This window comes from Tachypleus tridentatus, chromosome 10 (assembly GCF_004210375.1).
Source record: "Tachypleus tridentatus isolate NWPU-2018 chromosome 10, ASM421037v1, whole genome shotgun sequence".
NCBI lineage: Eukaryota > Metazoa > Arthropoda > Merostomata > Xiphosura > Limulidae > Tachypleus > Tachypleus tridentatus.
In genome coordinates, this window is record NC_134834.1 from 30,920,314 (window position 1) to 30,933,461 (window position 13,148).

The 13,148-nt window shown below is 32.8% G+C and overlaps 1 protein-coding gene across 11 annotated transcripts in view; it reads right to left on the bottom strand.

Annotated features, from left to right (window-relative positions):
* Positions 1 to 5,111: 5,111 nt before the first annotated feature.
* The window catches only part of LOC143228988 (uncharacterized), a 99,115-nt gene continuing 91,078 nt past the window's right edge, over positions 5,112 to 13,148 (bottom strand). For all 11 annotated transcript variants that reach the window (XM_076460548.1, XM_076460549.1, XM_076460551.1 and 8 more), the window contains 5 exons: positions 12,223 to 12,307; positions 11,609 to 11,662; positions 8,608 to 8,820; positions 7,267 to 7,316; positions 5,112 to 6,975 (listed from right to left, as the gene is read on the bottom strand). In XM_076460548.1, coding sequence (XP_076316663.1) covers positions 7,278 to 7,316; positions 8,608 to 8,820; positions 11,609 to 11,662; positions 12,223 to 12,307 — 391 coding nt within the window. In that variant the 3' untranslated portion in view covers positions 5,112 to 6,975; positions 7,267 to 7,277. The remainder of the gene's footprint in view (positions 6,976 to 7,266; positions 7,317 to 8,607; positions 8,821 to 11,608; positions 11,663 to 12,222; positions 12,308 to 13,148) is intronic.

A 13,148-nucleotide genomic window follows, 5' to 3' on the forward strand; every position in this document is an offset into this window, starting at 1 on the left:
TAGTGTTTGTTTTTCTTATAGCAAAGTCACAGCAGGCTATCTGCTGAGTCTACAGCAGGGAATCGAACCCCTAATTTTAGTATTGTAAACTCAAAGACTTATCACTGTCCCAGAGTAGGACGTATTTCATAGTAAATCTATAAGTGGAATAAGTAGCTATTATTTTTTCCAATTGAACGACATTTATGACAGTGGAGAACTTATAGTGTAGGTCAATCACTCAAAACTGTTTTATATACATATTTTTTTATCCCGAAATATCGGTTATTTTTTTAATAAGCTCTACATATAAAACCTTAGTAAAATACTAATATCAGAACATAAACATTTTACGTTGGGATCTAATAGTGCCCAATAAGATCACGGTTTGAGTTTCATTACGTTCATAACACGAAGCTGATCGCTTAATCAGCAACAGACGGGTTATAAATCAGAAGCAGTGAAAAGACGTTCACGTTATTCATTTAGAGCCGTAGAAGGTACTTCTACTGGTTATAAAGATGAAGTGCAGTGAAATAACGTTTGGTCATATCAGAAATATTGCGACTGCTGTTCCAAATGTGGTAAAAATCTAAACAATTTCAAATCTGGCTGAGATTAAAAATAGTCAGTCAGAACATTGATGAGACGGCTGTTCTATCTGTTATTATCCTTATTGAAGAAGTAAACAAAACAAAACAAGAAAACCTACTAAACAAAGGATTTGGTTTGTTTTGAATTTCGTGCAAAGCTACTCAAGGGGTATCTGCACTAGCCGTCCCGAATTCAGCAGTGTAAGACTAGAAGGAAGGCAGCTAGCCATCACCACCTACCGCCAACTCTTGGGCTGCTCTTTTACCAACGAATAGTAGAATTGACCGTCACATTAAAATGCTCCCAAAAATGTAATGGCGAGCATATTTGATGCGACAGAGTTTCGAAACCGCGACCCTCAGATTACGTGTAGAGTGCCTTAACCACCTGGCCATGCTGGGTTTCCGATATTAATTTGAACAAAGGTTTGACAACTATTGTCCTACATATGTCAATATTCTTATGAGCATTTATTGTTCATTTTAATGATGAACATCTCACTACAGCCACTGGGATAAAAACTGAAAAGGTGGGATAGCGTAGCGTTTTATTATGCTGTCCAAAACTAATATAAAAAAGAACGAAGATTTCACCAGTTGTCCCCCGCTAGGACAGCGATAAGTCTTCGAATTTACAACTCTAAAATCAGGGGCTCGATTCTCCTCGGTGGACACAGCAGATAGTCTGATGTGGCTTTGTTATAAGAAAACACACACATTTTCCCGGTTAATTATATTTATTTTTAAACATATTCACGTTTGTTTGTTTTTTACTTCTGTTGTGGTTTGGTTGTTGTAAAGCTCAAAGCTACTTAATGGGTTGTTAGTGCTCTGCTCATCATGGATCTCGAATCCCAGTTTTTAGCGTTGTAAGTCTAAAGACCTTCTGCTGAGCTACTGGAGAGACCTCTTTCTAAAATCACGTATGTGCATGACTATTCCATTTTTCCAACGCCGGCTGATTTTGCATGTTCAATAGATAATTACAGCATCAACCAACGAGAAATCGAACATTTCTGCAACAACGTTTTAAATAGCTTTGTGTCGTTGGTTTTTTTCTTTACTTACTGCATTCTACGTCATAAACCTTTTTATTCAATTACCATCTACAGTTCCCAGTTGCCTTTGGTCGAGATAATTTCTAATATTAGAAGACGTTTCCGACCATCTAAGTGACAGAACAAATTTACTGCTAAAAAAATTGGTTTTTTATATCTTATTTTAGCAGCTCTTTTTGCTTTACTTACAAAAACTTGGGTCGTTTACGTTAATTGTAGGAAACTGCAAACTCTGCTGCTAGGAAATAAGATGATGAAAAACGTGGTACTTCTTCAAAATAAATCACTTAAGTTCACTTCACGCTATTCACTGATGAGAAATAAATTAAAGAATTGTTCCATTTTTGATGCTTTTAAAAATTATCTATATTTGCATAAGTTTTATTTAAAGCTATAAAGTCTAACATTACGAACTAGCAATTCAGTAAGCAGGTGGGACAGCGGTGAGACGTGAACTTTAAAACACACACATACACTAACAATCCATAACAGGAATGTAGCGCCATCTCTTGGACCCTATAAACAGTTAACGTTTATTTATCTTCTAGCGTGGACAGCTCCTGACAAGCCATATAGAACCAAAGATTGAACAACTGAGCCATCGAAAGGGTCATATAACACCAACTTAAAACTTTATGCAAACATATATAGTTTCGAAACATACAGAATGGAAAACAAGTTTTAATTTATTCCTTATTAATGAATCTTGTAAATTTGTTTCACACAATAAACAGCGTGAATATTAGTGTATTTTTTCAGTAACTTAAAATATAGCAATTTTCAAAATTTTCTGTAAAATTATAGTTCTAAGAACTTACCAGTGAAGTTAAAGAAGAATGCATGACATATTGTATCTCTTATAATCGGTGCCGATGAGGTTTTTCGTTCGTCAGACCAGCTACTAAACGACGTATATGGTAGTGGTGTATGTGTGCTTTTCTTATAGCAAAGCCACATTGAGCTATCTGCTGAATCCATCGAGGGGTATCGAACCCCTAATTTTAGCGTTGTAATGGTATTAGTAAAGCGCTTTTATACAAGTAAAAAACTTGAAAAGGAAGTAAATGTTGGGATGGCTCATGTTAGTCCTTCAAAAACATTGTAAACAAGATAGTTTTTTAATTCACTTTTTCAACAGACATAGGAAGGTTGTATTTATAACTAAGTTCTAAATACACTTAGGTTCCAACTGTAATATTTATTGTTTATCTATTATTAGCTAGTAATTCCTGTTTCAGACCGTGCTTTTCGAGGAAACATAAATTGCTGTAAGAAAGCTAACTTCAAGGGGTAATGATAACGTCGTTTATAATGTAATAATAATTATTATTAATTACTACTAGTTATTAATAAAGCGAATACTATGCCACACCAGTGAAATTTTTTGACACCTATGTTTTGGCTTTTGAGTTTTCATGTAATAAAATAGAAGCAGAAGAACAATCTTTTTGTTATGATATTCATAGACATTACAGAACTTGTGACTTAGTCATTACATAGATATTGTTATAAAAGGAAACACTGTGTAGTATTGTAGAGTTCTGATGACCTTACCAAGAGATATCTAAAATACTGTTTCGATTAACAGTCCAAGCTATCCCTACATAAGCAATGCTGCCAACTACCATATTATTAAATTGAACAAGTAACTGTTCTGGTGTGAACTTGATTAACTTTGGTAATGTGTAGTTTCTATTCATTTTATTTCATAACAGTGTAATGTATACATTATTTTAACATCAATTATTTATAGAACACCTTTAAAACGTATGGAACAGAAGTTGAATTGTTATTTATTTGTTTTTGAATTTCGCGCAAAACTACAAAAGGGCTATCTGCGCTAGTTGTTCTTAATTTAACAGTGTAAGACTAGAGGGAAAGTAGCTAGTCATCACCACCCACCGCCAGCTCTGGGGCTACTCTTTACTAACAAATAGTGGGATTGATCATAACATTATAACGCTCTCACGGCTGTAGGGCTTTGGGCGAGATTCAAAGAAACACACAAAGCAGACAACCCTTAAGTGGCACTACACAAAAATTTGAAACAAAACAGAAATCGGTATAAGACTATGTTGTACAGTAGAATGATTAATGGGTAGACAAGAAAGTAATAACACTGAGCATTCCAAAATGTAAGTTATTTTAATATATCGTATATATCTATCCGAGTTTTAAACTTCCATACATTAAATAACCTTTCTTATTTTCAACGACTGAAATACTTTGTTTATTTGTTGTTTTGTTTTAGTACGATGACTCCAGAATGGTTCCCTCAGATTTTGTTTTTGGTCAGAAATGCTTTTCATTCCTAGTTTCATTAAACTGAAAGGGCGGTCATGTTTTTCCAAGTATCGGAATTAGCTGTTCAATGATCTAAATAGAACTAAAGTAATTTCATATTCCACGGAAGTGTTTGTAGACAAACGACTAAGTGATACGAAGCAATACTTCCCTGTTTCAATATGCTCTTTAGCAAAAGTTAACTAGGATTTACGTTTTTTTCCAGTCCTGATGATTTCGACCGAGAGTTTGGAAGAGTGGATTTTTAGAACTTGTTTATGTACTGCTTTCAAATTTAGTATTGTTTTTATAAATTCTTCCCGTTACGTTAACTTCATCGGTGAAATATTTACTGTAATGCTGAAATACCAGTTCAGCTTATTAACTGATTGCGCTTTGACACTCCACACGTTTAGATTATTTAACATATTACTGAAATACCTGCACACATATTGCTCGAAGAGAATGAAAAACAAAGATTGGATTACCTCTTACTGATATAAAATAACCACTTTTACTCTATGTTTGGTCCGGCATAGCGAGGTAGGGTAGGACGTTCGACTCGTAATCTGAGGGTTATGGGTTCGAATCCCCGTAGCACCAAACATGCTCGCCCTTTCAGCCGTGGGGGCGTTATAATGTGACGGTCAATTCCACTATTCGTTGATAAAATAGTAGGCCAAGAGTTGGCGGTGGGTGGCCTTTCCTCTAGTTTTGCGCTACTAAATTAGGGACGGCTAGCGCAGATAGCCCTTGTGTAGCTTTGCGCGAAATTCAAAAAACAAACAAACTCTACGTTTGGTTCGTTAAACTTGTCACTTGGTTTCATTGTTAATATTTTATGCACAGAGTAATTGATTAACTTCGTAACGTTGTTAAGCACGAAGCTACACAAAGGGCTATCTGTGATCCGCCCACCACGGGCAGTGAAGCTCAGTGTTTATCCACATAGAGTTTCGTTCATTAGGTCACTTTGCTAACCTTATCATTTACGTTTTATTGTAGCTGAAAGAAATGGGGATTTTAAGAATCCTTTCTTAACTCATAAAGTTGTCATTCGTTTGATAATTCGAGAAGTTATAAAAATTAGATTATTTCCCATTAATTCAAGATAGTCGTGAAAATCTGAAATCTGAGATACTTTGGTATTATTGTGAAATATTAAAATGCAACGAAAAGAGTTTTCCTTAATTCAGAATTTTTATTTATCCTGTCCCCTTTTTTATTGTTAAATATCTTATATAATTACAAATACTGAGCAAAAATAAACAAAATTATTAATAATTAACAAATTAAAAACAGAAGTACGTGCTGTATTGTACACAGTTTTTCCTGTAGAATATTTTTTCACAACACGTCCAACATTGAAGCAAAGAAATTAAAGATACGTTGGTTCATGAATAAGGTATGAACCTCTGAAAAATACGTCAGTTAGCTGTATAAGAAATCCAAGGAGAGGAATATTAAATTCATTTCATGACAACTAATTGTTGAAAGGTGGATAACAGTAACAAACAGCACGTGTTATATCGATTTTAGGGAAATAAACTACCAGGTTAATCAGGCCACTCTGTGTGTGTTTGAAACATTTTTTTCATATTCTAAAATGTATTAAATGTCGCATTTTAAAAAAAAAGTATTAAAAACATTGACTCTGAAGAAAAACAACATTTACTACGAAAAAAAACAGTAGAACATGTGTGTAGGTTCTGGAAGGTTTCTACACCTGAAATAACATTGCATACAACCAACGTTTATGTTATTTTTTAATAGATATACGATAAACCTGCGAAAGCCAAATTAAAAAGAAAAACAACTGATTAGTTTTTATGTGAAGATCAAAATTCCTTTTCTCTAAATACTCCACAAGAGTTGTCATCGCTACCCGTCATTTTTAATGTCTTATATTAAGAATGTAGAAACAGACCCATCAACTGTCGTCTTTCTAAAATATAAAGCAAGTTTTCCTCGACTACTTTATAACGTGTTCATAGATGAAATTGTTTAAACTTTAGAACTCATAAACATATGTGACAAAATGAAATATGTCTATTACCTTTCATTACTGTTTAGATATCTGTCTGTAATACAACAGTCAAGCTGTACTTCAACACACTGTGTCTACAACAGTCAAGCTGTACTTCAACACACTGTGTCTCTTAGATATATATCAATATGCTATAAGATATACAATATGTAGCTTAAACCGAAACCTTTGCTTCGATAACCATACTGAATTATCATAATATTGGCACTAAGAGTACAAACTAAAATTGCAAAAGACATATATATGAACATATATTGTAACACCGACGTTGAATTAAGCCCACATTCAAATGCTTTAAAAAAGGCTTTGTTTGCCCAACTTTCAGACTTCACATTTTACAACTTTCACATTTAAATATCTCGATCCTTTGTTCTCTCAGATTTCGTATTCTAATCACATGATAATCTGATAAGTTTATCTTTGTAAATTTTACATAAAATCTCTCGTGATGCTACAATTTTTCATCTTTAGAAATTTCACGGTCAAATCTTTTGACACTTTAATTTTTTAACATTATAATATACGCTGCAGTTACGTATATTTTATTTAGTTTTATTATTTTGCACCACAAAATAACTTCGTAACAATCTGACTCGGAAAACTATATGCTGTTAAATAGGCAATAACACTATTTCTATTATACTACATAAAGCTTGTGAAATACACTTTGGCTGTTTATTCTACATCAAGAAAAAAACAATTATTCGTTTTGTTGTAAAAAGTACAAATAACAAGACTGGGAGCTCATTTTTATATAATATTTCTTGAAACACTTTTCCATCTTTCTGAGCATCCGCACAGAGCATCCAAGTATTTAGTTATTTTCAGATTTGGTCTCCTACACGAGAACCACACTCTAGTACAACAGTACTCAACTTGTTTGGTTAATTTCAATCCTTGAAGAATCACATCTAAGTCCAATAATACTCACGAAATGTTCTCGAACTATCTTCCATAGCATGGCTGCCATATTCTGAATTTCACCTGCTTTATTGTTTTTCACATACCTATAAATCTTCACAAAAAAGTACATAGGCACATTATCAATCTGCGCATTTATTCACATAAGATTAAGTTTCCATGTGAAACTTACTTTACGTGAGATGTGTTAAGGTTAAAAAGAATATCATACCAGCAATAAAATTGTAAACTTATATTTACAACCCTTTATAAAAGCAAATGTCCCGCTATATTGAAATAGTAATATCACTAGTTCTTTGTTTTGAGAAATAAAATTGTATTTGGGGAAGAAAAGAAAACGATTAATTTCTATCTTTGTTTGCTATACTTAAACTATAATACTAACCACACTTGTCATTATTCTTGTCTTTTCACAAACATTAATCGAAGATTCTCCTGGAATAAAAAATAACATTCACATTACAGTGACAAAACGTGTAACTTTTACTGAATAATTTGTAAGCAGTTTTTTCAAAATAACTTATTATTACTTTTTTTTACTTGTCAGTAATTGTTTCTTCCAAGTGTAAAACTAATTCACGTTTACTAGTTTGTTTTTATTAATTCATGGCTTCACTTTTAAAAGAATGTTTTATTGTTAAATTAGTATACAGTTACCAGTTTCATATTGTACGATAGCTTTGTTTTTAATAAAATATATAACTAAAATATTAAAATAATTTCGTACTATATTATCCCCATTACAACTGAGCAAAAAAATGTGTATATATGTGTGCGTGTGTGTGTGTGCATTTCTCTCGCAATAAAGTATTACGCTATGTAACAAAATTTTTACTTTTTCTTGTTCCTGGACAGAAAGTGTTATTTCCCAATTGCTTATGCCTAAAGTAAATGGAAAAGACATATTTTTCTCTTTAAACTTTGCTTTTGTGATCTGGGAGCGTATAACAAAAACATGATGGGAGACTACATTTGGGGGCTGATACGTGAAAGTGATTTAGATTACAGTAGCAAATCTCGAAAAACTACTCACTTCTAAACATTTTTGTTCATTTTTGGAAAACTTTAGTATAAATACATGTAAATCTTGATTCATATGTTGTTTTATTCAAACTTTATGTAAATAAAAATGTGCAAATTTCCCCGTTTTTACATAGTAAATAAGTTAATTTCTAAATTTCATTATCCAGGTCACAAAGGCAAAGTTTGAAGGGAATAATGGTCATTTTCTGTACTTTTACAACATAAGAAACTAAGAAATAACACATACTATCCAGGAACAAAATTTGTGTTACATAATGATATTTTGTAACAACAAAAAAAAAAAGTTGGTCTTATATTAGTGGCCTGGCATGGCCGAGCGCGTAAGGCGTGCGACTCATAATCCGAGGGTCGCGGGTTCGCGCCCTCGTCGCGCTAAAACATGCTCGCCCTCCCAGCCGTGGGGGTGCATAATGTGACGGTCAATCCCACTATTCGTTGGTAAAAGAGTAGCTCAAGAGTTGGCGGTGGGTGGTGATGACTAGCTGCCTTCCCTCTAGTCTTACACTGCTAAATTAGGGACGGCTAGCACAGATAGCCCTCGAGTAGCTTTGTGCGAAATTCCAAAAAACAAACAAACAAACTTATATTAGTTCTATTAATAAACAAATATTCTTTGCAAATAAACAATTAATAACTTTATTGTAAATTTATTTTACTCCAAAATTTCATGAAATGAGCTTACGTCGGTGGTACTCATGGCGTTCCGAAGAGCTGCATTGGCAAAGGTCAAAGACATTCCAAGGAGTTTAGTGTTGTCCACCATTAACAGCTGGTCGCCTTTCTCTAGCTCCCCATTCAGAGACACAGCGCCCCCTTCCCACATGTCTGCTACCACTATCTTGCCATCGAATTTGGAGTTGATACCTCCTTCTATGCTGAGGTTTAGGACTCCAGTCTGAAATGTTTATTACAGTATATGAAGGTTTTTAAGACATGATTTGTTGTTTTCATAATATTCGCGGAAAGCTACACCATGATTATCTGTACATAACCGTCTCTAAGTTTTAAGAGATAAACAACACGTATTGAAACCTCTTGGGATAGTCTCATGTGATCAAATAGTGCAAAACGACTATCGTTTTAATTGTGAATTTACGTCTCCAAAGTAAAAAGCAGGTTTCATAGTTTGCCAGCTTTAGTAGCAAACGTGGTTAATATTCCAGTAAACGTTACAAAACAAATTAGTGTATAAAACTAGCAATGTTACTTTTAAAATTATCAAAATACTAAATTACTTTAGCAAGCCTTAAAAGTCGGACTTTTGTTCAGTTTGAGAAAAGAGATGAGCCTTACAGGTAAAACTAACACTTTAGTTCTAATGTTAAAATAAACAAAACAGATAACTGGGATACAGAATCAGTTTAGGGTTAGGTAGCAAATCCGTTTAAAGTATTATTATTATTATCTGCACTACATACCTAGAAGAGTACAATGGCTACTGTTGTCAGTTTATCAGGTGAAAAAAAAAGTTCAAAAACCTGGATAATGAGGTAAGCTTATACGGTTACTCTTACCCAAATCTATAAAACTTGTTGTACAGCTGAGATCGCGGAATACGTACATCTGCTTATCTCGAGCTTAAATACTCACTTTGCGGTACGCAGCCCAAGACGCTAACCGTTAGGCCAGGTTCCATGAAAGCTTATCCTAATTTTTGTTTCTAGCTCTCGCCAGTAGTAACTTAAATGCACATTTGTATTTCTAAAAGCTTACTCTTTGAGTAAAATAATCAAATAAGTTTTCGATTTAAAATATAAAATAAGCTGTAATATCAGAAGCTGTACTATTTTTTTCTACATGATATTTACTATTCAGTACGTTCTCTGAAACATATTCTCTAAAAAAATATAAAATAAGCTGTAATATCAGAAGCTGTACTATATTTTTTTCTACATGATATTTACTATTCAGTACGTTCTCTGAAACATATTCTCTAAAAAAATATAAAATAAGCTGTAATATCAGAAGCTGTACTATATTTTTCTACATGATATTTACTATTCAGTACGTTCTCTGAAACATATTCTCTAAAAAAATATAAAATAAGCTGTAATATCAGAAGCTGTACTATTTTTTTCTACATGATATTTACTATTCAGTACGTTCTCTGAAACATATTCTCTAAAAAAATATAAAAGAAATACATCCTTAAAAGGTAAAGTATTTTTAAAAACATTTCATGAAATCTCAAACAAAAAGCTTATTAAACAGTGATTTTTAAATTTTTGATTAACAAGTGAATTTTCATGCCAAAACTCAAACCCCTTAATTTCTAAATCTCTATTAAAAACAGGAAGGATCTGGGTTTGAATCCCACATAGTCCCAAAACTCATTTTCTGAAGAATTATAACACGTTGAATTGTTTAGCACCATAAAACTAATCCAATTAAAAATCATTTTATTTCTCCTAAAATATGTTGTTTTTCTATTATCAAAATATGTTGTTTTTCTATTATCAAAAACTATGGAAGCTCGGAAATTTTCACTGATCCACTGGAGGGAAGTTGTTTCTAAGAATTTATATAAGAATCAGATAATTTCCAAACTTTTCATTCATATTTTAATAAATCAAAACTTACATCTCACAGGTTCTGGGCCCTTCACACAAAACCCTTTCAGCTCTGGTGGCGTTATAATATAACAGTCAATCCCATTATTTGTAAATAGCCCAAGAGTGGGCGGTGAGTGGTGACGATTAGCTGTCTTCCCTCTAGGCTTACACTGCTCAATTAGGGACGGTTAGCGCAAAAATACTCTCGTGTAGCTTTGCGCGAACTTCAAACACAAACATAGGTTCTGTCATTGGTTCAAACTAACAAACAAAGACGATGCTACTCCGAAGTTTGTAGGGATTGGAAACTACAGATTTGAACTGAATAATTTAACGGATAATCAATCATACACTTAAAAACCCAAAAACTCAAAGCTTTTGTACGAAATTTAGGGTCTGTCCCAAAAAGGAGTTCTCAGCATTATGACACAAAAGCAAAACCTAAAAAAATTATTTTAAGAAATATTCTTTAAAATTATAAAATTTGTATCAGAATATACTGTTTCCTTAACATATATAAAGACAGAAAAAATACAATTACTAAGCAAGACATTTATTTTTGTATAATGAGTGAAATTTTACAAAAAATGTGGGTTATGTGTGAAGTATTTTTGCTTGTAATTTGGGATATTTCACACCTAAACAAAAGTATTATAACATATACAGATGCTCATTACTTTATTTTTCTACTAATAATCTTTAATAATTCACACACATCCCAATACATGTTTAATAACATATAGTTACGATATTTATTGAATTTTTTCTGCTAGTAACCTTGAATATTTCACATATAACTCAAGACACGTTTAATAACGTATAGTTATGATAACTATTGAACTTGTACTGCTAGTAAGCTTGAATATTTCACACATAACTCATGGTACGTTCAATAACATATTTTAATATTCTAACCTATAATGACTATTGCTGTGCATGACGTATATCTTGGGTTATATATGAAACATTCAAGGTTACTAGCAGAACAAATTCAATAATTATCAAAGGTCTTTTGTACCTGACCCTCCTGGGTACCTAAAATCCAACATACCCAAATACCCACAAGAACACGCAATAATTATCATAACTATATTGTAATTGTAAAACGGTTTACTGTAAAGTCGTTCTTACCTTTTTAACCACCAATGTTTTCACTTCCCTTCCGCCTGTTTCTTCTTCACTAAACTATAACGAAATAAAAGTGTAATAGTTACTAATTTATTGAAAGGTTTTCTTTTTAAACAACTAATGTTTCATCTAAGTAAAATACTAAGTTTCTGACCAGCATACTATCCTACGTTCTGCGTTCTGATGTCCTTATCTATCGTGTACGTTATCTGTAATAATAATATAAACAGAACGTTAGTTATTAAAATTACCCCAAACTCCCCTTCCAATATTCTATTTAAACTCACGATCTCACTCGTAACACAATCTATAAGAAAAAATTTAAAATATTTAAGTTTATTTCGTAATATCAAAATGTGAGTCCTTACACAACGACACAGAAGTAACGAATTACAGTAAACGTTGTGAAATATAATGAGATAGGAATGTTGATTTTATATTTGTCTAGAGACAAAGCATAACAAGCATGGGATATTCATGTGGCAGGCACATTGGGCCGTTAAAAAAAGTGCTTTGCTGTCAGTTATGGGCTTAAGTATTAGTTTCAGAATGGTATAGCGCTCTCTTGGAGTATGTGATCTACCAGGAGTTGTAAATAGTATTCGATTTTAGCTTACCTTCTTTGAAGTTGGCTTTTCCTCTATAGGAGTTGGAGGGCGCTGTCTTCGCCGAATCTTTAAATCTTCGGGATGAAGCTTTGAACTGCACAACAAATATACACTGGTATAGTTAAGACAGTTCCTTTAAACATATATAATATTTATGAACCTCGCTACTTCTGCTAGAACTCACAAACTCCTTCAATACAATCTAAACACCAGATTAATTGTACTAAAACACAGCAGAAACGTAGTTAGCAAAACCATTACAAACTATAGTGCCTTGAACCACGATCAGGACACTGCAAACTGTGTTAAAATACAATCAAAGTCAGATGAACCAGTGCCTTTCAACACGGTCAGGATATTCTGTTAACTATATTACAAACAAAACAAAATTTTTATTAGTAAGCTACCAATACGGTCAGAATTTTGAGTTAATTGTATTAAATCAACAAACAAAACACAATTAACGACTTCTTCACTACAATCTAAGAAACGTGGACCAGTGCCTTCCAACATGGCTAGGATATATAAATTATGTTAAAAACCAAAATCACAACTAAAAAAAAAACTTCACTACAATTTAAGTTATATCAACCATTGCCCTCAAACATGGTCATGATTTTGTGTTAATTCTAATTACAGATATTAACAATTTTAGTAATGGTTAGCTAAGACATCGTATAATTACTTGAAAACAACGTAGTAACCTGCTTTAAATCTTTAACAAAGCACGGTGTTTTCACAAAAGCTCTGACCTAACACTATTGTCGTTTCAAGAAAAAAATAGGAAAGCAACTGAAGAAACAATATTTCTAAGAATCCAAAACTGTGAAGTGCTTTCAGATCTATTTATATAACTCTAGGAATAAAGTTATTACTCATATATATATTCGGAAATTTAAGTCGATATTACTGACTCTTATAATCGTTTATCTATC